The following is a 25,688-nucleotide window of genomic DNA, read 5'->3' as shown; positions in this document are numbered from 1 at the left end:
AAACAAGCTCGGTTCTTCGAAAGCAAACCATTGTAAAACTCTTGTTGGCATCAATGTGGCAAAGTAGAGCATCTCATCAGTTTTATAACGTATCACGTCTGTTGAGACATCGATCATACGCTACGAATGGCCATTGCATTAATGCACTCAGCATGGCTAGTTGATGAAGGTGAAGTCAACTCACTTGTCGCACGTTGGCCCGTATACCCATGCATCAAAGGAGGCAGAGGGAGAGTGCGACCGAGGAGCTGAGACTGGCTGTTTGGTGCGTATGGTAACAACGGGGCAAAAAGATGCTGGCAGACAACGCAGGCGCTATTTTACAACTGACAGTATGCATATGCACGTGCAAGGACAGAAAAAAGGGGAAAGAAGACAAGGAAGTTTAAAAAGTCAGCTAGAAGAAGAGTCAAAAAGCAAATCACGGAGACGGACACATCTTATCATATTCGCGATTATATAATTTCATCTGGTAGATTCCTCTGCTAGAATGTGAATTCACTACTTTTTCTTTTCAGTATTTTTTATTTTGTACAAATTCTAGCTCCAGGTCCCAAACTTATCGAAATACTCCACTCCTCGTACATGAGTGCGTTTGTATCCACTATGTCCCCTGGCCAATCTTCCGCCGTGGGTTCACTATAGCCGTGGGTATGTGCCATTAAGCCTGAGGACATCATCATCATCATTTGAATTGGCACCTGCCAGCATTCGCATGTATTGGCCATAGAGCTATTACATACCAACTCGTATTGGCACCTGAGTGGCAAGTTTCCTTTTTTTCTTTCTTTTCCTTCGCTTTTTCTTTTCTCGCTGTCTCCTCCTTGCATTCCCGCAGTTATCAGCCAGTCTGCTCGCGTTTTTGCGTCATTTTAGTTACGCTATTGTCAGTTGTCGTTTTAGTTGCACTGCTGTCAAAAACACCACAGACGACACCAGGCGCCGCCACCGTCGGGTGAGCGATGGTGCACTGCATGTAAGCGCTGTCATTGCCTCAATACAAGTGCGCATCGTATCAACGCAGGGTGATGACATCGGTCGGCAGACGCTATTTTGCTTCACCCTAGGCGCAGATGCGTCGGACACCCAAGTAAAGCAACGCTGCCCCATCAAGACACCCTAAAACGCTGGCGTATTAGGGTTCCTGCTGTCGCGGTCGTGCATATTCTAGTCCGAAGATAGAAACAGTAGCCGCCACCAGATTAGGGTGGCCCAGTTGAACTAACATGCTGAACCCACAAGACCAGAAGGTCGCGTTCTATGATGCAATACCGGGTAAATATTTACCACAGCACTGCTGCAGGCTCTATCTAGAATCAAGTTGTTCGAACTCATGAAGCTATACCATAATCAGCAACAGCTAAAATACGACCAATGCAGGTCAAAGGCCTCTCCAATTAACCCTGCCCTGTGTGAGCTGCGCATACATTACCCCCGCAAAGTTCCTAACCTCACCCGCCCGCCTGACTTTCTACTGCCCCCTGCTACGCTTGCCTCCTCTTGAAATCCAGTCCGTTACCCTGGTTATCTTGCATGTTCATTACAAACTCAGCCAATGCCCGACTTCTTGACTGCGACTAGGACGTCATTAAACCGGGTCTCCTCCCTTACCCACTCTCCTCTCTAGCTGCCCCTTCACATTATACCTATCATTTTTCTTTCCCTAGCTCGAAGCGTTGTTCTTAACTTAAGCTGAACCCTTATCGTTAGCCTCCACGTTCCTGACCCTTAGGTGATTACCGCTAAGATACAGCTGTTGTATACTTTTCTCTAGAGGGATATTAGTGAACTGCTATTCCTATTCTTCTAGTTATTTCCCTGTCATGATCCGGATCAGCGGCCGAAGTAGAAGTATCCCTTACCACTTTAAGCACCTCGCTACCAACTGTGAACTGTACGACCCTTTTTTAAGAGTGTGGTATTAAGATTCCCTCGTCTAATATCTCTCATTTTGCTGTTCATGTTAGGATTAACTTGGTCGCGTTTAATTTGTTTAAAACTGTTTACGTGCTTTGAATGCGACAGCATTCTTTAAAACGTTGTTTTCCTTTTTATTTATTTATATTCTTCCTTTCTAATGACACACCTGCTCAATAAAATAGTCATGAGGAAACGTATATGCTTTGTTCGCCAATAAGCAACGCGGTTTCTGTGGCTTATGGGTTTGGTGCTCGCCTTCCAATCCGAGAACCCTGCGTTGAATTCCCCGTACCTTGGGAAGAAATTTTATTTTTCGTTGATACCTCCGTGATGTCATCCGAGATCTTTGGGACCTCTGCTGCTGATCAACGCCGACGCCCGGATTCGTTGCCGATGAGGCATATAAGGCTTTCGCATTAAAATGGGGTAAACGGCCCGTTGCGCCTGCACGGACTCGCCAAGTTTTCCCCCGTTGCAGCCTCTTCGCTGCACACGACCCCTGAGAGTGCGCTATCCCTCTATGCATGGTTTCACACGGGCAGTTTACGTTCCGTTTTCGCAGGTTGGTCGCATGGCTAGAATCGCTTTGTCAGTGCTCTTGGTGTGATTGACGGTATCGAGGTTCCGCCGGTTTCACAGTGCCAAGCGGGGAAAATGAAAGCACAAAACACTTTCCGTCGGCCATCATCAAAGCCTTCGAACTGGCGTACGCATTCTTCGCAGGACATTCCTGTCATGCGGAGAAGTGTTGTAACCAGCGACGCGTGCTCGTGAGCTATGCGGCAAAGCCAACCAAAACGGACACTCGCGAAGAAATCGTCGCCGCGCGCACTCTCGTACAGCGGCCCGCATAAACCTCAGCATCCAGAAATCGGAGCTAGATACGCAGAACTAGTCTCTCTCTTTTATCTACGACTTTATTCGTCTAACACCCGTTTTCTGAACTCTGAAGCCCAATGCTTAAAGTCTGGCTTCATCGAAAGGAGCTGGGGGGGCAGCATCTCGGCGTAGCTACCAATTTCAAACACTAGCCAAGCCACACCTCGTCTTCTCAGCATTCCCGCTGTCATGTAGGAAGGAAAGAACTCAAGAGAGGCGGTTACGACACATTTTTTGAAGCCGTTCCCCGCTACTTGGCCGCCGTCTGCACTTGCGCATGCGCAGCAGACAATGTAGCAGACGACGCAGTTGCGCTCCGCGTTACCATTGGCTGCGCCGTCGGCCAAAGACTCCCAGAAGCCCTTGCGAAAGCGTGTGACTTCCGGCACTTTTGGCGAGCATCTCGGATAGCGAGGGCTTCTCCCGAGCTTTCCTTCCACCATGCTCGCAGTGGACGAAGCGCTCAAGAAACTAGCATAGACGGTGGCGCTAGCTTTCCATCTTGGCAGAAACTGACTAGGCCGAACTACAACTCCCGGTTGAGGATATGCCACTTCGGTTGAGATTCAATTTTCACCAGCAAAGCTGTCTACAGTGAAATTCTGAGGCGCCCTAATCTCTGAACATTTTACAAGTGCAGTGGCTACTGGTGATAGCACTTTAAAGGGCAACTGCAGCACTTTTTTGAGAATTTCGCGATATTCAAATCTACATAGGCTGTAGGTAAAGCATGCCAAGTATTTTTGCACTAGCATTTAAACCAGTGACGTAATCGACGATTGAATTTTGCGCTTCTCCTCAATGCACCGGAGGAGTGCAAAGAAATTCAGCGTAACGTCACGGAAGGTATGATTTCATATTACCGCTGACGTCAGCCACACCCTGCCCTGACTCGTTAGACGCTGCCAAACAACTCTCGGCAGTGTTCGCCTTTGGTGGCGTTGGTTTTTTTCCTTTAAAGCAGGCGTTTGTGCGTTGGAAATGTACCGATACCTTCGATGTCATCATCATGCGTCCCTCACTTGGCGTTGTGCGCTGCGGAGAAGCTTGAAGGGCGTCTGGATTTTAATCGGCGATTACTTGACTATTTCAAGTGCCAGCCCAAAAAGACTTCGCGTGCTTTACCTCCAAGTTTCACACATTCGACCCTCTTAAGCTCATTGATTTCTAAAACCTATGCAGTTTCCCTTTAAGCAGGAGCGTGTGTAGCAACAGAAAGAAGACTAACATTGGCACGTTTTTACATTACTCTAGTGGCATAACCTCAGAAAGTGGGGAACCAACCTGGTTTTTTTGTTAAAGCCCATGCTAGAAGGCTCATTTGAGTGAGGCACAACATCCCCAGTGAGGTTGAATATCTCGGCCATCCAGCAAGCATTTGCATCAGGAAAAGGTAGCAACGACTGCAATAATTGAATGAGAGTTCAACCGAAAATGCTGCACTGTGAAGCGTACAAAGTACGCAATAAATGCATGGAGTTCTTAAAATTTTAAGAGATGCCTTATATATTTAAATGCTTTGTTTCATTTAATGAAATGAGCAACAGGTCCATTTCAGGCAAGCAAACATTCGCTGAAGAGGAATGAGTTGAAGGTACTTTAATAGTGAAGGAAATTTCAATGAAGCAAAGAGGAAGGAAAGTAAGGATTAAAGGATTATAAAGCAAAGATAAAGCAGGAATATTATTGAACATTTCCCCCAAGTCCTAAGCTCATTACAGTGGTGTTTCACTATAGTGCATTTTCTTTAAAATTCAGAATGATGACTAACCGGTAAGCCTACAGAACTGCCCACCCACATACCAATGCAAAAGGCCAGGACTGCCCATCATAAGCCATATCAGTCTATCTACAGGCTTCTTCAGGTTGGGTGGCGCCACTACGTCTAACACTACCCGCACTCTAAGGTAACACCCCATTTGAAATTTAGGTCAGTTACAAACATTCTAATACAATGAAAAAGTGCCACGTGTTTAAGCACAAACCTAATGAAAATCAATCTCTAAGAGTCATGAATCCCGAGTTAAAGCCACTAAATTTGCATCGTAATGTATATGCAAAAGGGTTAGGTGTTAAGAGCAATCCACCAGCATTGTCTCGAACTAGTACGACTTATAATAAACAAGAAAAGTTCGTGCAGCAGAAATGGTGCATCCAAGTTGGTGCAAAACGAAAGTTAATGAAAGCAGGTGTTTCGAAGACATCCACGCCCACACCAATGAAAGCGGAACAGCCCTCGGATAAGACGAAGGCATCTGACTAAATAGGAAGGCAGACCACGACAACAGCCCTCGGATAAGATGAAGGCATCTGACCAAATAGGAAGGCAGACCACGACAACATACAGGCGGCATTCAACCAGGGTTTTATTTAAATAAAAGGGGAGGGAAAAGGGGGGTGAGGCGAAAAAAACGACTAGGGAGAAAAAGGCAGGGCTGTGTGTGTGTTGTTATAGCTCGCCGAGCGCTGCACCATGCCCAGTCTGGGCTCCTGGTGTTCAAGCACATTGGGTGTGCCGCCAAATAAAAAGGAGGAGGCGCCTATATATGTATGTATATATTTATATATACGTGTGTAGCATGTATATTATAAAAACGAAGCTTGTGTTTCTTTGTGTGTGTATACAAAAAGCACCTAGAGGGTTGTTGCTGTGTGAGGCAGGGTCTGTGGCAAGACCCGCCCCACAACACTGGTGGCGGCGGCAGCGGCGGCGGCTGAGGCTTTGAGGTATTCTGCTGGCAGGTCTCTCGTCCAAACGCGCCAGGGGTTTCGCTGTCGACGAGACTAGAAAACCTATTTACACACGGACACACACACAAGCACGCACACAGTACATAACACGCAACATGCCTGCGGTCACGCTAAGGCCTCGCTACTCACTCACGGGTGGCTACCCAGAGGAGTTGAATGTACATTGCATCGCACATAGTGTATGTGCTCTTCCTCTCTCAAACACGCACACACACACAGCACGTGTATGTATACCTTTCATAATAGTATATATATATTTATAATATATATATATTTATATATAATATGTATAATATAGATAGACCTATCTCTTGCGCGTGTTCAACAGAGCTTTCTTTTTCTTTGGCTTCGTTGCTAACAATGCCAGGCGAGCGCGCGCGAGGAATGTCGCTGAGATCTGGTGGAATGTGTGCGCCTCCCGGGCATAGAGAGAGTGTAGTTGTGTGAGTTTGATTTCTCAAGGGGGGGCAGGGGGAGTTTGGGGGGAATAAGTTACACGAGGGAACAGGGAACGGGGGTTAATAAATTAACGCTGTACAAAGGTTTGTGTTGCGTCTCTCTCAGGGACGGGATGAGCCGGACAACCTCAGCTGGGAAACGCTGGGGCTATCGTGGCCAAGGCAGTCAGCAGAGTACAGGCAGCATAGGTGGCCGTCCTGCATCAGGGAAGGAAAGAGGCGCATGGTGTTAGCTCAACCCCTGTCCACAGGGCCCACACCGCTGGGCCAAGAGATCTGGTTAGTTGCATGCAACAGAGTGAGTGAGGGGGGTTATTACCGGAGCACACTAAAGCCCGCATTGCTCACCAAGAGCTCGGGGACCTGCGAGGGAGAAGGTGTTAGAGAAGGCGGCAAACTCGGCAGCAGCAGCAGCGGCGGCATGCGAGGTTAGCCATAAGGCAGCCCACTTGGTCGGACAATGCGCGTCAAGCAGCAGCGGGACCAGTCAGGGCGACGTAGGGGCGCTGAGACACCTAACACCGCAAACACGTTAATGTCTGGCCTGAGCGTGCAATTAGAAAGGTTACACTCAAAGTAATCAGCTAGCAAGATGCACAATAACACCTATTTATGAAGTGGATGTCCAGGACTTCCCACTGCACACCTTAGCTTCTAGCGTCACGTCGCTCGGCACCACCCCTGCGGAAAATGCAGTTGGCAAATTTGCCTACAAGGTGCAACAGCAGTTAAGACATTCTCCACGAGCCGAGTAGCAAAACAGCTAGTTTGTACCACATGCTGAATACTATGTCTCTGAGTGCACCAAGTTTTTCACGAAGACATGACACAAACACAGGAAATGGCAACTTCAATAGGTGGTCTGCTCAGCTATCAGCTATTGACTGTGGGCAGAGTCTATATAGGTGGAAACAATGAGAATGAAGCAGTAAATGCCTCTCAAAGGAAGCCCTCCAGCCAATGGCATTGATCCACTCATGACAAGGTTAATCTGATTAATATGTAGTTAATCCCCATGCACCTTCCAGCCCCTTGACATGCCACACTAGCAGGTGAGAGGGGATTAACCACAAAGTAATGACAATTGGCCAAAGCCATTGGCTGGAAGGGCTTCCTTTGAGGATCATTTTGTAGCTCTGTTCCTGAGTTGTGTCCAACTATAGTTGACTGCCCTCTGCCCTCTGAAGTAGCTGTGCTTATGCTCCGTCTGCACGAAGAAACGTGGTGCATCCAGGTGTAGCATTCTCCTTCGACCGAACCCGCGAGGTTACAGCATGCAATCAGCGCCCCTCCCGCTTCCCGCCGCAGCCAGGCGCCGCACTCCGCCAGGAGGTGACCACCGCAACCGCTCACCGCGCACTTGCAGCTGGCGCAGGGGTCCAGCGGCACCAGCTCCCCGGCCCGGTACGTGCGGCCCATGTGCAGGCAGCCGCGATGTCCGCTCGCGTTGGCGGCGGGGGCGCACTCCACGTCGTCGTCGTCGTCGCAGCGGGGGCAGCACTCCCCGGGCCTCAGCGAGTGCCGCGCGCACCGCAGCGGCGGGCACTCGACGGGCCAGCAGTCCAGCTCCCCGCGCAGGCACTCGCACTGCTGGCAGTTGTGCAGCCAGCGCTGGCCGCTCGCCAGTCGCACGCCGCTCTCCTCCGGGTGCTCGCACGAGCCGGCCCGGTCGCACTCGGGGCAGCAGCGCAGGTCCACGGCGCCCCGCGGCGCGTCGCAGCGGCAGGGCGCCCGCTCGCAGCGCGCCACGCCCGCGCGGCACTCGCAGCGCGTGCACGGCTCGTCGTGTCCGCCCATCCAGCGCTCGCCGTCGGTGCGCTCGACGCCGCCGTGGTCGCACTTGAGCGAGCAGCTCGAGTTGTCGGCGCACACGCACGAGAAGGAGCCGCGCGGCTCGTTGACGCACGTCGCGGTGCTGTGGCACGTGTGCGTCGCGAGGGCGCACTCGTCCACGTCCTCGCACGAGCCGTCGGGCGCCGTGGGCGCGTAGCCCTCGCGGCACTCGCAGTAGAACCAGCCGGGCATGTTCACGCACCGCGAGCCTTCCTCGTCGCAGCCGTGCGTCCCCTCGGCGCACTCGTCCACGTCCCGCTCGCAGCGGGCGCCCGCGAAGCCGCGACGGCAGGCACACGTCTCGGGCGCCGCGCACCGCCCGCCGTTCAGGCACCCGCGCGAGCACACTGGTTCGCACTGGCGGCGCCCGTCGCCCCGGTAACCGGCGGGGCAGCGGCACTCGAAGCTGCCCGGCGTGTTGATGCACCGCGCCAGCCGGTGGCAGTCGTGCTGTCCTGGCGCCGCGCACTCGTCCACCTCGGCGCAGGTGTAGGCGTCGACGCGCGCGTAGCCCGGCAGGCAGTCGCAGCGGAAGCTGCCAACCGTGTTGACGCATCGCGTGCTGGACGCCTGGCAGTGGTGGCCGTCGAAGCCTCCCTCCTTGAGGCACTCGTCCACGTCTTCGCAGACGCGGCCGCTGCCCGTGAACCCCGGTCGGCAGTGGCAGGCGTACTTGGTCTGCAGGTTGACGCACGAGGCGTGCGGGTCGCAGTCGTGTCCCCGGGCGCAGTAGTCGACGCCCGGGCAGAACATGCAGCACTCGCCCGACACGCTGAACCGCTGGGACTCGGGGCACGTGAGTGTCGGGCAGGTCTTCCGGTCGATGCGCCGACACGACATCTGGCCGTCCTGCGTCGTGCACACACAGAATGCTTTGCATCCTTACACTTTCACACTGGCCCACTTCTAATACTACTATAGCTCGAGAGGTGTTCACCAAACCTGAGCCAGACGACGGCTATAGAGACGAACGACAGCACTTTAACGCACCACAGCCTTACACACAGAATACACATGGTGAGATGACGAGTAAGCGGCCATTCGCGGTGTGAAGAACATATCGTGCCCAAACTCATGAAGTTTTGTATGCTGCCCTTCCATTGCACCTGAGGTGTAGGATGAAGGACACGTGTTTCTAGCTCATCTCAGCAGAAGTAAAGCTGGAGCCTGTGGCAGGTTAGAAGGCAAAGGGGGTGGGAAGGCTCAGTGACAAGTTTTCTAAGGAAAAACCATGAAAAACCCAATTGTTTTAGGAGCAAAGTCCATGAAATGCACTGCATAGATAGGACTGTGCTATCCAAGAGTCATTCAAAAATTCACTGCTGGCTAGAGAATCTGCGGTCTCCCTTCGACAGGCAAACAGCAACGTGCCTAGCTAATCATGAGTCCTTGCTTTCGGCCAAGGCTTTTCGTGCACTGTGCAAGGTAGTGGCATAAATACTACCAAAAGATACCAGGAAGTGAGCGACAGTGGCAAATCACAACACCACTACTGCCCTGGGTAGATGGTACTCACGCTGCAGTTGCATTGGACACAGTTCTCCGTCACTTGTTCCCCGTGGTCATAAAGGACCTGCTTCAGGTAGCATTTTTCTGCGAGAGGTCAGCAGGTCAGGAGGTCAGTCAAGCTAAAACAGCTATTATCATACATGCACTGAAAATGCATTCAAATCTTCGCAAGAATTTCTCTCAGGCATAAGACAAATCTCCCCCGATAATGAATAGACTATACTATAGTTTTTAACCTTCCCGTAGACGACACAACCAGCGCTTGCAAGGCAGTATACCCTTGGTAGAATTCTTTAAAGAGCGACTAGATTATTCCTACATGTCATCCAGAAAGTCTATTGGCAATTCTTAGTCTTCAGACACACCATCATCTTTCGGACTTACGATTTTAGAAAGATTCGTCTGCAAACAATTTCGACAAGGGCAGAACAGGCCATGCGTCCAAAAGACAAAGGCGGCCGAGGCTACACCGAGCTGCTGAATCTGAACTGTAACCTGGGTTACCGGTGCACTTGACGTCATAGTACAATATGCATGCGTGACCCTAGAGGGTGGGGGTTGAAGAGCGCAGTATACTCACTCAGACAGACGGGGCAGCACTCTCCGGGCTGCAGCACAGGGTGCTTGCAAGGGGACTTGGGGCAGCTGATGGGATGGCACTCGACTTGGCCCCGGGAGCACGTGCAGATATCACAGTCCTGCTTCCACACCGCGCCATCCGGCCGCACGGTGTCATTGACATGGCAGTTGCGGTTGCACTCGCACTCCTCCACTGAGGCGATCCTCTGCTCGGCCTCGGCTAGCTGGCACACACAACACAACACAAATGACCCGTCACTCAACACGCTCCTTGTCCCACACACTAAGCTCGAAACACCCCTTGCCCAGCTTTCCTGAACATTTAGTGTACCTGACATTCAGCAACTCACGCTGTCTGCTGCCGCCGCCAGTAGTAAATTTAAACTTGTAAACTTGTAATCTTGAGAAAACTAAAGTGCCCCGAGAGAGTCTGCGCGAACGTGGAGATCATGATGACCTACTCTTCCTCCTTGCTGCCAAATCAGACAAATAAAATGCTTTCCGTGCTTGCACCAACAATTTCCGACAGCCTTAGAAAATAAATGGGATGTACCGAACATTGAAAATTCCCATGGTGATCTTGAATGTTCTGCGCCACGCGGCTTGTGGTGGCAGCCATGCAAACTAGAAGTATTTGTCCAGATTTTCTAGGGTTGTAAGGCTTTCAATATGATCCCCCAACTAACAGATCATTTAAGTAAACAAAATCATAAGCACAGAATGGGAGAAAACATTTTGCTCGCCTATGCCAGTCCATAGCTTAAAAACAGCAATTCCCATTCGGAACTGGCCATGAGTTGACAAAAGCGCCATCTGTCTGAGGCAAAACTTACGACGACAGGAGTGTAGAGCACTGAATTAGGCACGAGGCGTGCCTGACTCTTCACATGCAAGTTTTCGGAAGGAGTTTTCAGAGTTTTTAGGGTGCTGCAGGCAAAAGGGGTCTGAAATGGGGACTTTTGGAACTAAGTGGGGGAATTTTGGTCACAGCGTGAAACACTTCGCTTAGCGATGCCACGCTGCGGGGAGTTACAAAAGGTCTCTGGAGTTCCCCAGTTTTCCAACCTCCTCACTCACAATGCCCGCTGTGAGCGCGCCCTACATCTCTGGTTCCACGCGCCGTTTAATTTCCGTTTTCGCGTCAGAGTCACATGGTCAAAACCGTTTGGAAGTGCGCTTGTCGGTAACGACGTCCCGCTGGTTTCACTGTACCAAGCGGCAGAAAACGAAAGGGCAAACAATTGTCCAGAAGGCGGCCTTCGGTCTGGCGTGCGCGTTCTCCACAAGACATGTCTGTCACGCGGTGAAGCGCTCGTGAGCTATGCGGCGAAGCCAACCAGAACAAGTACCTCGCGACGAAATCGCCAGCGCACCCCTCTTTTACAGCGGCTAATTGTATCAGCTTCGGCACACAGAAAACGAAGCTAAATATTGTTACGTGGCAGCAATCAAAAAGACGAGACATGGTAACAGATTGCTATGCGATGATTTTATGGCCGCTGGCCTAGCGCGAGCGCTCCGCCCACGCCACTGCCCACTTTGGCGTCTGCCTGGTTTTCTCCAAGACCTGGGCTCAAGATTCTGAAGCCATAAGGGCCCCGGAAGAAACGAGTGCGCATCGGTAAGGCTAACACATTCGGTTGACGCATTGTAAACCCGGCCGCGCAGAGGCCGCTCGGAGTGCGTGGATGGCTCCCCGGAAGCACATCGGCGACAGGCCGCGTACCGCAGTAACGAAGCAACTGCTATAACGAAGAAATCGCGGGGCTCCTTCGACATCGCTACAACGAGGTTCAGCTGTAGGATAAGAACTTGCTACCCAGCAAGTGGGTGTTCCGAAGGCAATAGAAAAATCAACGTAAAAGTGAAAGGCAATACGGGGTGCTTCACTCGTTTTATGGTCCTCATTCTGGTGTCGTTTTGAACCCTGTCCCATGGCTTCGAATCCAGCGCAGCGATTGGCCGAAAGTGCCAGCTGCAGGACCAGATGTGGTTCCGCATCCGCGAGCCGTCACCCATGCGTGACACTCGCGGTGTGGACACGGCCGATATCATCGAAATGAGTCAAGCTTCGGGCAGACACTAAGCGTGACGACCCCTCCAAAGAGTAAAGCTGGCACAAATACGCCATCGAACTTCCTACACGGCGCAAAGCACGATTCTCACGGACACACACTGCACGCAGACGTCAGAAGACCAGAGCGATTCACGGCCATACAGTGGCAGGGGTGCTGCTGTCGGCAGTTAAGTTCATCCAAGTTGCGGTTCATGCAGTCACTGCACAGGCAACTCAGCCATCTTGAACGCACCCACTGCGGCCAGCATCGTTACGTCATGTCGAAAGCAGCTATTTTAATGGAAACATAGATTTACGCACAACTATAAGCTGCTGCCGCTTGGAATCGTGGGACGGGTTTGTGTAGGAGGGGGGGGGGGGGGGGGGGGCAATCACTGAACACAGAAAAACTGCAAACACGCAGTGCAGTTGCTTAACGCGGTAGCACGAATATCATTACAGCGGCCTGATTCGCGCAAATGCTTCTTTCAAATCTCAGTGCAACTGGTCACCTCTGACAACTCCGCCATCTAATGTCTCGCTTGATGAATGGAGGCTGAAGCTACCAGAGCATGCTGTCCTGCCAGTGACCCCTTTTACTGGTCCTCTAAAAAAATATATTGTCACGGAACCAAGGCAGGAGACACCGTTCGCCAGCAGCGCTAACAGAATCAGCCCTCAGGGCGTGTGAGCCAACTCTCACCTCTTTGTCTTCTGATGCCACCTGGGGCCACCTGGTGGCAATATATAAAAAAACAACAAACCAAAGAGAGCCCGGACCAGCAGCGCTTTGCCATGCTTAAAGCCAATGAAAAGGAGCGCGCGTTGACAGGGCTGACATGAGCTAGCGCAGAGTACCAGGGGCGGGCACTCACCCTCTGCGTGAGCTTGCTGACGTATCCCTCGAGGCGCGCCACGGCCTCCTGGAGCTCCTGGAACTGGCCGCACGTCGGGCACTGGGCGTCCAGCTGCGGACACTGCAGGAGCACGCCCTGCGGCTGCGCCACGATGCGCACGTCCTGCAGCTCGCCGCGGAAGTGGAAGTGGCGCGCATTGCGCTGGCCCAGCCACAGCTGCCACTCCTCCCCTCTCTTGCCGCCTTGAGCCTCCTCGTCCTCCCGGGTCCGGGGCGGCTGGCGCAGCAGGCGCGAGTAGACGCGGCTGCAGTCCACGAACAGCTGCACGTTGGCCCCGCTGATGGCGAGCGCCACGCGGTGCCAGGCGCCGTCGGCGAGCCGGTAGGGGAACGTCTCGACCAGCTGGCGGCCCCCGCGGCCCACGTAGTGCAGGCGCACCTCGTCGCGGCGGCCGCTGCTCTGGAGCTCCAGGACGCCCGAGGAGGAGGAGCCGCCGCCGGACAGCGAGAGCAGGGCGCCCACGTTGCGGGGCTCCTGACGCACGGAGGCCAGGAGGGTGACGTCGCCCGGCGAGAGGAGCAGCCGCGCGGCGTGCCTGGCAGCCTGGGCGGGCAGGGACACGTGCCGGGCGCGGGCGGCCGTCAGCCGCACGGCGGGGCTCCAGCGGTGCATGCCCCGGGCTGGCTCGAGGCCCGCGTAGCTGCCGTTGCCCAGGGCCTCGATGAGGTCCAGCTCCGGGCGCAGAGCAGCCGCCGCCGCCGCCGCTGGAAGGGGAGGGAGACAGGCAAGTGGGGTGGGGGAACGTGAGACTTCGCGAGCGCAACGGTTCGGCGGATATGACGCGGTTCTGGCGCCAAGAGGTGCGCAAGCAAAGCACAGGAAGAGCGCTGGTGCTGTGTCCTCTGGACCCAGTGCGAGGTCCTGTTTGCACCAGGAGGATCTGAGTCTTCTACACAGTTTCTTTTTGTAACATCAGAAGGCGCTCGTTCAGCGCTCAGCGCTGCGGTGAATGTGTGCTACTCTTTGCGCTGCTGTTCCTATGTACACCTCCCACATCAAGCCTCCGGTCTCTTACCAAAGTAAATGAAGGGAGCAGCAGCGAGAACGCGAAAACGTCTTCACCGAAATCGATCGACCATCTCAACCCAGCTCGCGATAAGGAAGTCGCCCGAGGGCAGGTGTCATACCTTGGAAGCTTAGATCTCTCGCAGTTGACACGCGCTGATAGACGGTTCATGAAGTAAATGTTAATATACAGGATGCGCCACTACGCTGTCGGGCACTGCGACCTACGCTTATTTTGGTGTCAGTCTGAACGCTAGTATGAAGACTAGAGTCAGTTTGCCCTGAGCGTTGAGGAAATGTGTACGGAAGTGCCGGGCAGACACCCTCCCTCCATACAGACACTGCACTGTTTTTGTACTAGCTCACGCAGTGAAAGTCGATAGCACAGACCCGTCACCCAAGTCGGAACGCACTTCCCACGACAGATCCGTTCTCGATGCAAACAGCACGATTCATCGCACGCGTCATACGTCGCCTCCGTCGAGTTCTCGACTCCTTGACCTGGCAGGAGCACGTCGTAAATTTGTAATGCACCGATTACCAGCAACTGCCCGTTCACACGCATCAGGCAACGCGCCAACACGGGGGCCGAAACTACCCCGGAATCGTTCAGGCGCCCTTTCTAGAAACAGCTACTGCACACAAGTCGTTGCGAAGACCCATTTCTCAATCAACGGCTCCGTCGCCTTTCTCCCTCCTGTCAGTGACCATTGTCATGCGTCGACCTTTTCGCACCCATCCGTCACTCCCGCTGACAGCGCGAATGAAGGAAGAAGATTTGCGATAGCGCGAAAACCTGCCACGCCACTACACTTCACACCCCGCATCATTAGCGGATCGAGTGAGTCTTGAACGAGTGACGGCGTCAGGACATCCCTCAGGAGAGCGCTCATTCTGGTGGATCGAGGCTGCAAGACGTGTCACTCATGACTTCCACGAGAAGCCTGTCAGCACTCGTAACTCCGTTCTCGAGCCATTTCACGGGTTACCCGAAGGGCACCCAAGCCATGCATTGGGATCTCCCGTTCAGATCCTGACATTCCCACAAAGGGCTAAGCAGAACCAGAGTGGCTCTGATTTCGTAAAGCGTCCCGAGATACAACGGCGCCGGGACATTTTGAGAGACCACATCGAGAACAGAACTGAACAGGTCTAGCTGGTATTTCGTTCGCTTCTGTGCGCTGCGCTGTCAAACGACGACGTCAAAAAGACAAAAAGAGTGCGCTTCGTCCGTGCCGTGTCCCGCTTTGCGTGCCGTCGTTTGTTACCGCAGCGCGCAGTGCGTAAACAGAACGCAACATGTGGTTGCGAAATCATTACGGGCCACTGACGTCCGAAACGCTACAGGGACAATACGCGGAAGAAGTTAACATCACAGCTTTAATCAAGCGAAGCTAAAACACTGCAAATAACTCATTCCAACTGGCGCACAAGCATGGTGCGGCCAGTATGCTCAAGGCACACCACAAGCGCAGCTTTGACTTAGAAGAAATTTAGTAGCGAAATATAACACGATCACACCAATGGATGCTGAGAAGGTGACAATCTTGAACGGATATAACTCAACACCGTTCGTTACATTATTCTACCGAGTAGTTAGCAGGTGCCGACGCTACCCGGCCTCCTATCGACCTCTGCGGGAAACACTACTCGAGCTAACAATACGTTGCTCCTTTTCTGTGACGCAATAGCAAACGCGACCAGCCATGCCTTAAAAAAGACAAGGAGATTAAATTTTCGTTTAGCAATGCTCAGTTCTTTACAGGAGTCCTTCAATAGCGCTTTTGGTCATGAAACTTCTCCGTAACTCTACGAGATAGCTTGGTGTACCTGGTGGCGCATCGCTTAACCGCTGCGCCACTGCGCTGGTATACTGGTATGAGGACACGCCGCGATCTATGAATGTTAAGCAGACAATGACCAATTCTGCGGATATGGGCATTAACCAACTAAAGCTATGGCGCCATATCCCCTCTAATAGAAGAATGAACACACATGCCTCCTTTCGCACCTCTACTCGGTTCATCATCGTGAGCAGCAGCCTGACTACGCCCACTGCAGGGCAAAGGCCTCTCCCATGTTATCTCCAATTAACCCTGTCCTTTGCCAGTTGCGGCCACCGTATCCCCGCAAACTTCTTAATCTCATCCGCCCACCTAACTTTCTGCCACCCCCTGCTACGCTTGCGTTCTCTTGGAATCCACTCCGTTACCCTTAAGGACCAGAGGTTATCCTGCCTTCGCATTACATGCCTTGCCCAAGCCCGTTTGTTCCTCTTGATTTCGGCTACGACGTCATTAACCCGCGTTTGTTCCCTCACCCACTCTGCCCGCTTCCGATCTCTTAACGTTACGCCTATCATTTTTCTTTCCATAGCTCGCTGCGTTGTCCTTAACTTCAGCTGAACCGTCTTACGTTAAACCCCTACCACTTTTTCTTGTCCTTATGCTAAGTTCCGAAATACGTGAATGCCCGCTTTTTGTGAACAAGCGAATGCGCCCCGTGAAAGATTCGCCTTGCTTTGTGACAGGCTGCTGCTCCAGTTGTCGGAGCAACGAAGCAAAGGTGTCACTTTTTTACAGCGAAAGATGTTGCAGCTTTGGTTTCGCAACGTAGCCCTGTAGTCTACCGTGGAGTCTACCACGTCATCCACGAGACCGTAATCGCTTAGTCAATTGCTTCAATTTACTAATGGTATTTATATGAAGTTAATTAAATTAAATTCAAATGACACGGCGGCAGGTGCCAAAGAGGACACAGGAAAATCCCCTCTCCACGTTTAGATGAGAGGAGGAAGTGTAAAGATGAGATGGAGAGGGAGCAGAGAGAGAAAGAGGCGACGAGTGGGCTTTGGAGCTTATGGCGAGAGGTTATGGAGGTTATGGCAGAATGCACGGCTATTTGGATAAGCCAACGCTATAAACTATAATAGCTTTCGCTGATTCATTAGCCAAGTCCCAGCTCCAAAAGTTCATATTTCCCTCTCGAGGCTGAATTGCAGGAGGAGTGGAAACAACCGATCCCCCGAAGAAAAGTCGGTGCCTTCTCTTTCGAATCGGCGAGCATGCGTGTATATGAGAAGCATTTCGACCTCACAGACAACGTTCGGCACGACGAGTTGACAGTGAACGGGGACGTCGTGTCCGAGCGACGTGAACGGTCTAAGCTGAAGCCTAACGCTATCCGTTCATACATAGAATATTCGCATGCCTTCCACGATGCTTATCCAAACCCAAACCCTGTTTACGACATGAACAAGGTGACGCAGTATACCATCAGATGATAGCGCAGAAGTAATGAAGATGAGCCTCACTGTCAGTACTAATCGTTCTCTAATGTCACTGAGCCGCAGCTTGAAATGCTGATGAGAAGACTGTCTGAAATTACATGTTTCTCATTTGTTGTTTAGATGCTGTGCGAAGTGCACATTTCTGGTTGTACAAGTCCTGCCAAACTCTACAACCACTGCCCCATTCGGAGCTCTGAAACCTGAAATATGCGGCTTCACGAAACCAACTCCACTTAAGCTTCGTATACATGGAGCCCGACGTTGCGGGTCGGGTCGGGGTGCGCCAGATGTCGGGCTGACCAGCCCAACCCTACCGCGTTTACATGAACCGGTTTTCTGTCGGGCAGAGACCGTCGCTACCCCTAGCGTCGAGCACGCAAACTACAGGCATGCTAGAGGAGGAGGAACGCCCAGACGAAAAGTTCCCTTTCCCGACTGCTGCTCTTTCCGGTCGGTTGGTTCGCCCGTTCACGTGCGCGCTGTCTTCGAGGCCGGCAGCGGCTCGCTTTGATTTCCAGTGGGTGCCTCCGCTGCCGGAAAAAATATCTCCGAGCACGGCCAGTCTCGACGCGCGCGCTTTCTCCTTTTCTTTTACGGCCTGAGCAGGCGCCCAGAGAACAAAGCATGGTGAAAACCACTATCCAAAGCCGGGGTTTCTAGTGATTCCGGCGTTTTTTTTTTTTTGAAAAGGCGGTCAAGTATTTCCCACGATCGAAATTCTCGAAGTCTTGTAACTAATCGCTGAACCACATCTAGAAGATTCACCCGTCCTGTCCCAGGTAGCACCGAACATTAGAATAGTGTTATAAAAATGTTATGCAAGTTGGAGTAATGTTACATGTTGCATAGTAACTTTACATTAACATTAAAAATTAACATACAACGTTATAAGTTACATAGGAAACGTTACTTTCACATTCTAAACAAACTTTGTTTTAATATAATCTTCTAAATTTTATTATAATGGCAGAGTCGCAACTATAAAGCAACATTGCAAATATATTTCGAGCACGGATTTCAGCACATTTTCTCACTGTTCTTAAAGATGCTTTTCAACTAACAGTACCTTGTAACCACATCTCTTAGATAGTACAGAGGGCAAAACGCATGTCTAGAACACGCTCTGAGCGTGTTTCGGGCGTAACACGCGATAACTAGCGATGAGATTTGGTTAAAAATGGTGTGGATGTGAACATGGGCTGTTAAACTCATAGAATTTCATCGTCATTTTTTGCCTTCTTGGTTGCAGCGGCTTTGGGAGCTCCGAAACGCAGAGTTTGTTTGTTCTAGGCATGTGTTTTGCCCTCTGTACTTGCCATAGATTACATGAAGAGCCCCATTATTTTGTCACAAAACTTTTATTATTACCCATTCCCCACTGTCACTCATGGGACATCCCGCAGTAGCGAGTATATAAGCTCGGCGGCATGATATCCGTTTTGAGGTGAGTGAACATGAGTTGCGATGCTGTAGTATAGTGGAGAAGGTGTCGCTCTTGTTGTTGGTTCTTGCAAAGTGTTGTAAGTTGTGTGCCGTCACCACTGGCAGGCCTGCATGCTTGTGGGGCGGCTTCACCATTTTCGAGAAAGTTCCATTTATATTGTTTACGTGTTTCATGAATGTTTGGGGTAAGTTATTCGAACATTTATATGTAACATTACGAAAACATTAGAAAAAAAGGACATTGAAATAACATTTGAGCATAACAAAAATGTATCATTATCACAATGTTTCGGTGCTACCTGGGATGCTGCCACACAAAATGCTTAACACACCTCATTTCTGAGAAGTTTCTCCGAATTCTTCTCGTCAACTACACAAAGAAATTGACAAACCAAAATGACAAGCCGTCTCATCCACAAGCCAACGCGAAAGCATTTAAGGCTGTAACTGACATCCCTTGAACTGCGAGCCGCACGACAATGTTGTATAGGTCATTACAAGCAGCGCCTGTTATTGTTTTCAGTCCTGAGTATGTTAAACGATATCGGAGTTCCAAAGAGCAAAGGATCTTTCTGATTCGGTGTGTTTCACGCATTGAGAACAGATGGCACAGACACTTCGAACGTTTTCAAACGGCAAGTGCTATTATTTTATTCATACATTTCCAAGTATCAACCGAGACTGTGCCAGCCCTGAAGATGAAAATAAATGTTTTCCTAACCGTGGCTTCGCCCTGCAATATCTTGCCTCACTCTTATTCCTGCTAGACGCAAATGATACAGCCCTATTCGCTAATACTATGCGCCATCATTGCATGCCGACTTCAATGTTTTGAGATCCATCTACTAGTTCCCTGTTTTGCGTGCCGATAGCAGTGGCTGCATAAGATATGGTTGTCAAGTTCTTGTTCAGTACTCGGAGCAGCCGTTCAGCAATATGTGCAAAGTAACCGAACCAGCCCCCGGAGAGTTGCGGCGATAGATAGCAACTGCCCCTCATGCACAGGCCGTACGAAAGAGCGCGCGCGCCGAGTGCTCCGAGTTCCTGCACAGCGCCAGCCAGACCGGAGAGGAGGCAGGAGAGGAGGCGCTAAGCCGATGCGGCAGCGTATACATGCTCCTTCCAGCCGGGTCGGGCCAACACCACCTTGACTTGGGCAGAGCCAACCCACCCCCTGCAGTTGGGCTGGTCCAGCTCGACTCGACGGTCCCTTTGCTCGACCCCCTAGCGTATACATGAGCCCGACAACCGGTTCTCGGCCCGACAGCCTGCTTAACCCGACTTTTGTCGGGCTCATGTAAACGCCCAGTTAGTGGGTCGCTTTCGGAAGATCTCAGACCGTGATAAGATAATCGACCAATGCTTGACGAAGACAGACGCCAGTCTGCAAATGCTGCGCGGCAGAGTGCAAAGGGCGAATACAGACTTAAAGCGCAACTAAAGCCGGCTTAGTCAGCCTCGATCTTGATCCAGTAGAATCATGAAGGATACCGCAGAATATTGCACAGCGCAGAAAACTGGTTTTGTAAATATTTATACCGATATTGTGGAGAACATCAAGCTTGACAGCCGAACTGTCACTGCGAGTGTCGGATGCACCGGGGGGGGGGGGGGGGGGGGGGGGGGGGGGGGAGAAGAAGCAAACAACAGTCACTAACAGCTGCTATGTTGACACTTATTTGCCACTGCCCTTCGCCTTTCGTTTTTCCGACATATATTTGTAGTACATATGAATAAATTGTTTATTCTCTGCAACATATTCGTTTCGCTTCAATTTTTTTTGCATGTACACTGCCGCAGACGGCAACTGGCAAGTTATCACAATAATTTACATTACTATGAAAAAGAGCGCGGTGCACTGCTTTAATGCGTACATTAGAATACAGCAAAGCTGTGCTAACTTGCAGGTTTGTCGACGATGTAGTACATCAGTATACAGCTAACCCATGCTAACTTGCAGGCTGGTTAACTAATTTTGAATAGTTAACTTTAACAATCACAGTTTGGCTCCTGAATTATTGAGAGGCGTACAGCTCACCGTAAGCAATATCCGCATCAGTTTTTAGAATTTTGAAAACGTAGTTACCCTCGGTGCTGTAGCCAAACAAATTTTGGCAACATCGCGCCAAAATGTGTGCGCTTCCGAGAAGCTTGCAGGCGAAGCAAGCTCTCCAGTGTGCATATCGTCGAAAGAGCAAACATTTGTTGGGCCACAGCGCCGACAGTAACCGCATTTTCGAAATTCTAAAAGCTGATATTTATATCACTTGCGGTGGGCTACACGTCTCTCATTAATTAAGAAGCCTAACAGTAATATTTAAAAAGTTAACTATTCAACATTAGTTAACCAGCCTGCTAGTTCACACGCCTTAGCTCTATTCCGATGTACCACACCGCTGACAATGCTATGCTGAAAAATAGCGCTCTTCTAACTCAAAAAGCCTCTTTAAAAATTGTGTAAACCCTTAGGAACGGCAAAGCTATGTAGACCGAACTGCATCCTTTATAAAGCTCCAAAGGTTGAAGTCTGAAAATACCCTCTATTGCACCCGGCCAGTGCTAATCGTACAGCGGTATAATGCAGCGTCCAGTTAAACCTTACCTGTCCAGTGAAGACGGGAGAACGACAGAATCAAGCACAAATCAACCGACTGCCGTTAGCCAACGCGGCCTTTGCTTTATCGTGCACTTCGCTTCGCTCCCGTCCATAATAAAAAGAGTCTATGGACTTTCTTTAGCTTCCTTATGGACTACTGCCTTCCTGACATCCTAGTCGAAATCAAGAGGAAGAAATTGGCTCGGGCAGGGCACGTAATGCGAAGGCAAGATAACCGCTAGTCCTTAAGGGTAACGGAGTGGATTCCAAGAGAAGGCAAGCGTAGCAGGGGGCGCCAGAAAGTTAGGTGGGCGGATGAGATAAAGAAATTTGCGGGATACGGTAGCCGCAGTTGGCAAAGTACAGGGTTAACTGGAGATACAAGTTAGAGGCATTTGCCCTGCAGTGGGTGTAGTCATGCTGATGATTATAATTATTGCTGCCTTCCTAGAGGAGATTTCATTGGTCTATCACAGTCTATAGGCAAAAATCTACTAAAAGTGTATGGCCGTAAAACTGCAGATTATCTATGACTGTCTAGAGGCTTTATCAACAGAAGTCTATGGACAGTCTAGACAATGTAACGAAATTTTTGTAAGACATGCGTGTTGCAGGTTAATGAGGACACCGTATGCTTATCCAGCGTTCCAAACTACGTGGTGCCATAAAGCACGGCAGGTCTCTCCACAGCCAGCCGCGACACTGCTGACCGCGATCTTCCTCCATGTGAGCGTCACAGGGGCTCGCAAAACGCAACTAACGGAGACGGGACCTATACGCTTCTATACTGAATGAAATGTTTGAGACGAAATATAGGACGGACGCGGAAGCGTTTTTCTGGTACAGGCACCCCATTGCACCGCCGGAGACCCTAGCGGCCGCTTTTCCCTTACAAAAATTTCTTTAGACTGTCTATAGACATACCGCAGAGAACAGTCTATAGGAAATACAAACCCTATAGAGAGTCTATATACAATCTATAGATTGATGGCCCTACACTTTTTTAGACTTTTGTCCATAGACAGTCTATAGACTATGAATAGACAAAAAGCAATACCTATAAGGCAACAGTCTACAAACAAAAGTATAGTAAAAGTGTATGGCCATCAATCTATAGATTGTCTATAGACTGTATATAGGGTTTGTATTACCTATAGACTGCTCTCTATAGGGTTTGTCTACAGACTATGAATAGACAAAAAGAAATTTCTACAAGAAGGCAACAGTCTATAAGTCTACAGCCGATCCATAGACGATTTTTATGAGGGCTGTACCCATACCAAACTTCGGCAGCAGTTTCATTAGCTTTCGGTGGTTCTGTCGACACTATTCACTACGGACAAATTTGGAGTGGGAAATAACTCTTTCCCGCCACCCGATTCAAACTGCACGACGTTGATGACGCCACTATCCGGCGCGATCCAGCCAGCGACTGAAGGCTGTATGCGGAATGTAGTATGCTATAGCCTAAGATCCACGATGAAAGAAAAAAAAAGTACCGCCGACATCGCGCTTTGTTTCTAAAAACAAACTGGCCGCGATACCTGCGTTCGATTTTCTGGCCTATTTCTATATTTGGAAGCTCCCGTTTCAGTGAGTCGCCGCAGTCATTACAGCGATCGATCGACGCCGACCAACTTGGATTTGCCATTAATGCCCCTTTAATTCGATCGAGCTAGTATATCGTATCAGCGCCTGCGGCGTAGACCCACATCACTGAGGGCAAATAAAAAGAAGGAATTATTTAACAAAATCGGGAATACACCGGCAAAAATTATGAAGAAAAACACAGTCGCGCACAACACGCAAAGAGCAAAAGTGATCGTGGTCTGTTTTGGTGCCCAAAGTGGGGCTGGCGCAGTCGACAGGATCAGGAGCGCTCGGCGAATCCGGCTTCCGCGAATCTGCCGACTTCGCACGGCGAGTTAAAGCAGCTCATCGCCCCAGATGCCTTAGAGGACGACTGAAAGCAACGCGAACTACTTTGGCGAAAAGCAGACCAAAGGGTTGGCGTGTCTATATGCCAGCTGCACCTCTGATCTCAATTTGAGTCAACCGACTGGCCAACCGACCCATCTCTTACTAGTGGTACGGCTATGAGTGGTTGAGCGCTAAACAAGTGAAGAACGAGGCGAATCCGACGGTAGCACCTAGTCGAAGTGAGGAAATCGGGTAGTTTACAGGCACAATGTGGGCGCAGGTGAAGTGGAAAGGATTCATCAGAAACGGCGACTACAAATGAAAACGAGAGAATGCTGTGGAGAGGAAATAAGCGCGGCTGGAGCACGACTTCCGTCACTAAGGGCAGGTGGTAAGAGGCACAGCTCCAGCGTACTCGACCAGCCCAAAATATCAACAGCGCAACCTACCAACAAGGTATCAACAGCGCAAGCCAAACGACGTCCATCCGAATAGGCGAGAGCTACCGCGCACGGCTGAACACTCGATCGAGCCTGTTCCTTGAGGAAAACGGGTACAATTTCTACGCGCTCCTGCGTCTGAAAACAACGCGTGGTCGAGAGGCGGCCCAGCGGACAGGATGGGAGTAACCAGCAGCTGTGGTCGATGCGGCGACGTGACTAGGTCACAGCATAAAGCTGTCTTCGCCAGTTTTGCTCAGTGTGACCATTAATCAACCTGCGCTTGCATCCACTAGCGCAAACAGTCTACAGTGCAAAAAAAGCGACCGCCGTACTTTACCGCGCTCCATCTGCACACAATCTGGTCTCTCTCGGGGGTATCACAGGGAACCAGTTGCAGAACCGCACTTCAGAAACCGCGGCCGCATCCTTGCAGAGAGGATTAAGGTATTAAGGCTAAGCTGGCCGCTGGTCTGCCAGCTCTGTCATTAACTCTCAAGGCTGTCTTCGCAATTCTGGCGGCCTGAAGCGGAAAGGGTAAGGGGAAAGTCCAGCACCAATACTCCCGACTTCTCGCCTTTGAATCGCTTTGAAGCAAATTCGAGCGCATTTTAAGCGGGCACGAGAGGGGAAAGGTCAAGACCTCAGCCTTTTTTCCTTGCGCACGCCTGTGACCATCCCGACCCTCGCGACAGCGGTATGGTTAGTTTTGTCCCAGTGGACCACGGAACTTGAGCAGCGCGCAGACGTAGCCGTGAAAACAAATCGCGCGCCTGCCTCGTGTCACGGTGCATATAATCCGGCGAGGAAAAAAACAGCCTTCACTCTGTACGCGCTAGAACCCAACGACGACGGCACCAGACAGTTACAACCGGTACAGCTTGGAATTTTTTTTCTTCGCCGTCGTCTGCTACAGGGACACCGCCTGCCATTTCGTGCGCACGGAGCGATCGGTGGGGCCCGCCATCGCCCCGCCACCAGCGGCCAAGAAGTCATTCGTGTCGATCGAGCTTTATGGAGACCTTGGAGGATCCCAGAGAACACGCACGCCACTGCTTCCCCCCCCCCCCCCCCTTCCCACACCTCCTCGCTCGCTCACCCGGCAAACGACCGGCGCGCGCCCGCTGGTCGTCTGCTCCGGCAGACGTCGGACGCCATTTCCTTTTCGACGCGCCGCCGGCAACGCCGCCGCTCCGTACGCGCACAGCGCACAGCTGTCGCCGCGGTCGCAATGAACGCGACCGGTTGCCGCCATACAACCGATGCCGGCAGAGGGGTCATCGAGGAGGGAACGTGCTTTTTTTTTTTCTTTTTCGCCAACACCTCGACGCCGTACCGTCTGCGCCGACAAGGGAGCGGGAAGGGGGGGGGGGGGGGGGGGGGGGGGGCAACGGTCTGCGGCGTCGGCCACATTCAATAAGCACGCCGTACGCACGTGCTGTGGCGGCGGCACCTTGTGGCACATTTCTCCCACAACAACCGGAGCGGAACGTTAATCTTGGCTCGGTACAACACGCCAGACGTGCGCCACTTACGAGGGCCCCCAACAAGAGGATGCGCGAATTGAACGACGCCCGCCGACGAATGCCGCTGATCGAAACCGTTCGTATGCGCATGCACACGCGGCGACCAAGGAACACCAAGCACGAAATGGCGACAGGAGGCGACCGCATCGCTCTTCGGCATCGGACTATTTGCAGTCGCCATGTTACCATACTATAAGGCCTGCTACACCAAGTGCAAGGCGTGGACGACGAGAACGGGCACTCAAGCCCCTTACAAAAATCTTTGTACACAGTCTATAACTGTCCATAGGCTTGTATGAAGTCTACAGAGTAGTCTATAGGCAATACAAATCCTATACACAGTCTAGACAATCTGTAGATTTATGGACGTACCCTTTTTAATAGACTTGTCTATAGACAGTCTGTAGAATGTAGAGAACGAAAGGAAATATCTATAGGAAGGTCATTCAGTCTACAAGAACTCAGTAAGGAGCTATAAACGCTATGCGTTGAACGCAGTCATAAAAGAAGTCACCAGCGACGAGAAACACCACGGTGTCGCTTTGCAAAGAGCTGCTAAGAGCGCTT

General features: G+C 51.2%; 1 protein-coding gene across 7 annotated transcripts in view; it reads right to left on the bottom strand.

The window, feature by feature from the left end:
* Window positions 1-5,141: 5,141 nt before the first annotated feature.
* Window positions 5,142-25,688, bottom strand: part of LOC149330846 (protein kinase C-binding protein NELL2-like) — a 91,897-nt gene continuing 71,350 nt past the window's right edge. For 6 of the 7 annotated variants that reach the window (XM_089561543.1, XM_089561541.1, XM_089561538.1 and 3 more), the window contains 6 exons: window positions 12,861-13,606; window positions 9,931-10,153; window positions 9,358-9,434; window positions 7,362-8,690; window positions 6,328-6,371; window positions 5,142-6,206 (listed from right to left, as the gene is read on the bottom strand). In XM_089561543.1, the coding sequence (XP_089417669.1) occupies window positions 6,137-6,206; window positions 6,328-6,371; window positions 7,362-8,690; window positions 9,358-9,434; window positions 9,931-10,153; window positions 12,861-13,606 (2,489 nt within the window). In that variant the 3' untranslated portion in view covers window positions 5,142-6,136. The remainder of the gene's footprint in view (window positions 6,207-6,327; window positions 6,372-7,361; window positions 8,691-9,357; window positions 9,435-9,930; window positions 10,154-12,860; window positions 13,607-25,688) is intronic. The other variant, XM_089561542.1, reaches the window with a different exon arrangement.

This window comes from Amblyomma mixtum, chromosome 9 (genome assembly GCF_055824585.1).
Source record: "Amblyomma mixtum isolate Tamu chromosome 9, ASM5582458v1, whole genome shotgun sequence".
Classification (NCBI taxonomy): domain Eukaryota; kingdom Metazoa; phylum Arthropoda; class Arachnida; order Ixodida; family Ixodidae; genus Amblyomma; species Amblyomma mixtum.
The sequence above is the reverse complement of the archived record's forward strand: the minus strand, read 5'-3'. Positions and strand labels throughout refer to the sequence as shown.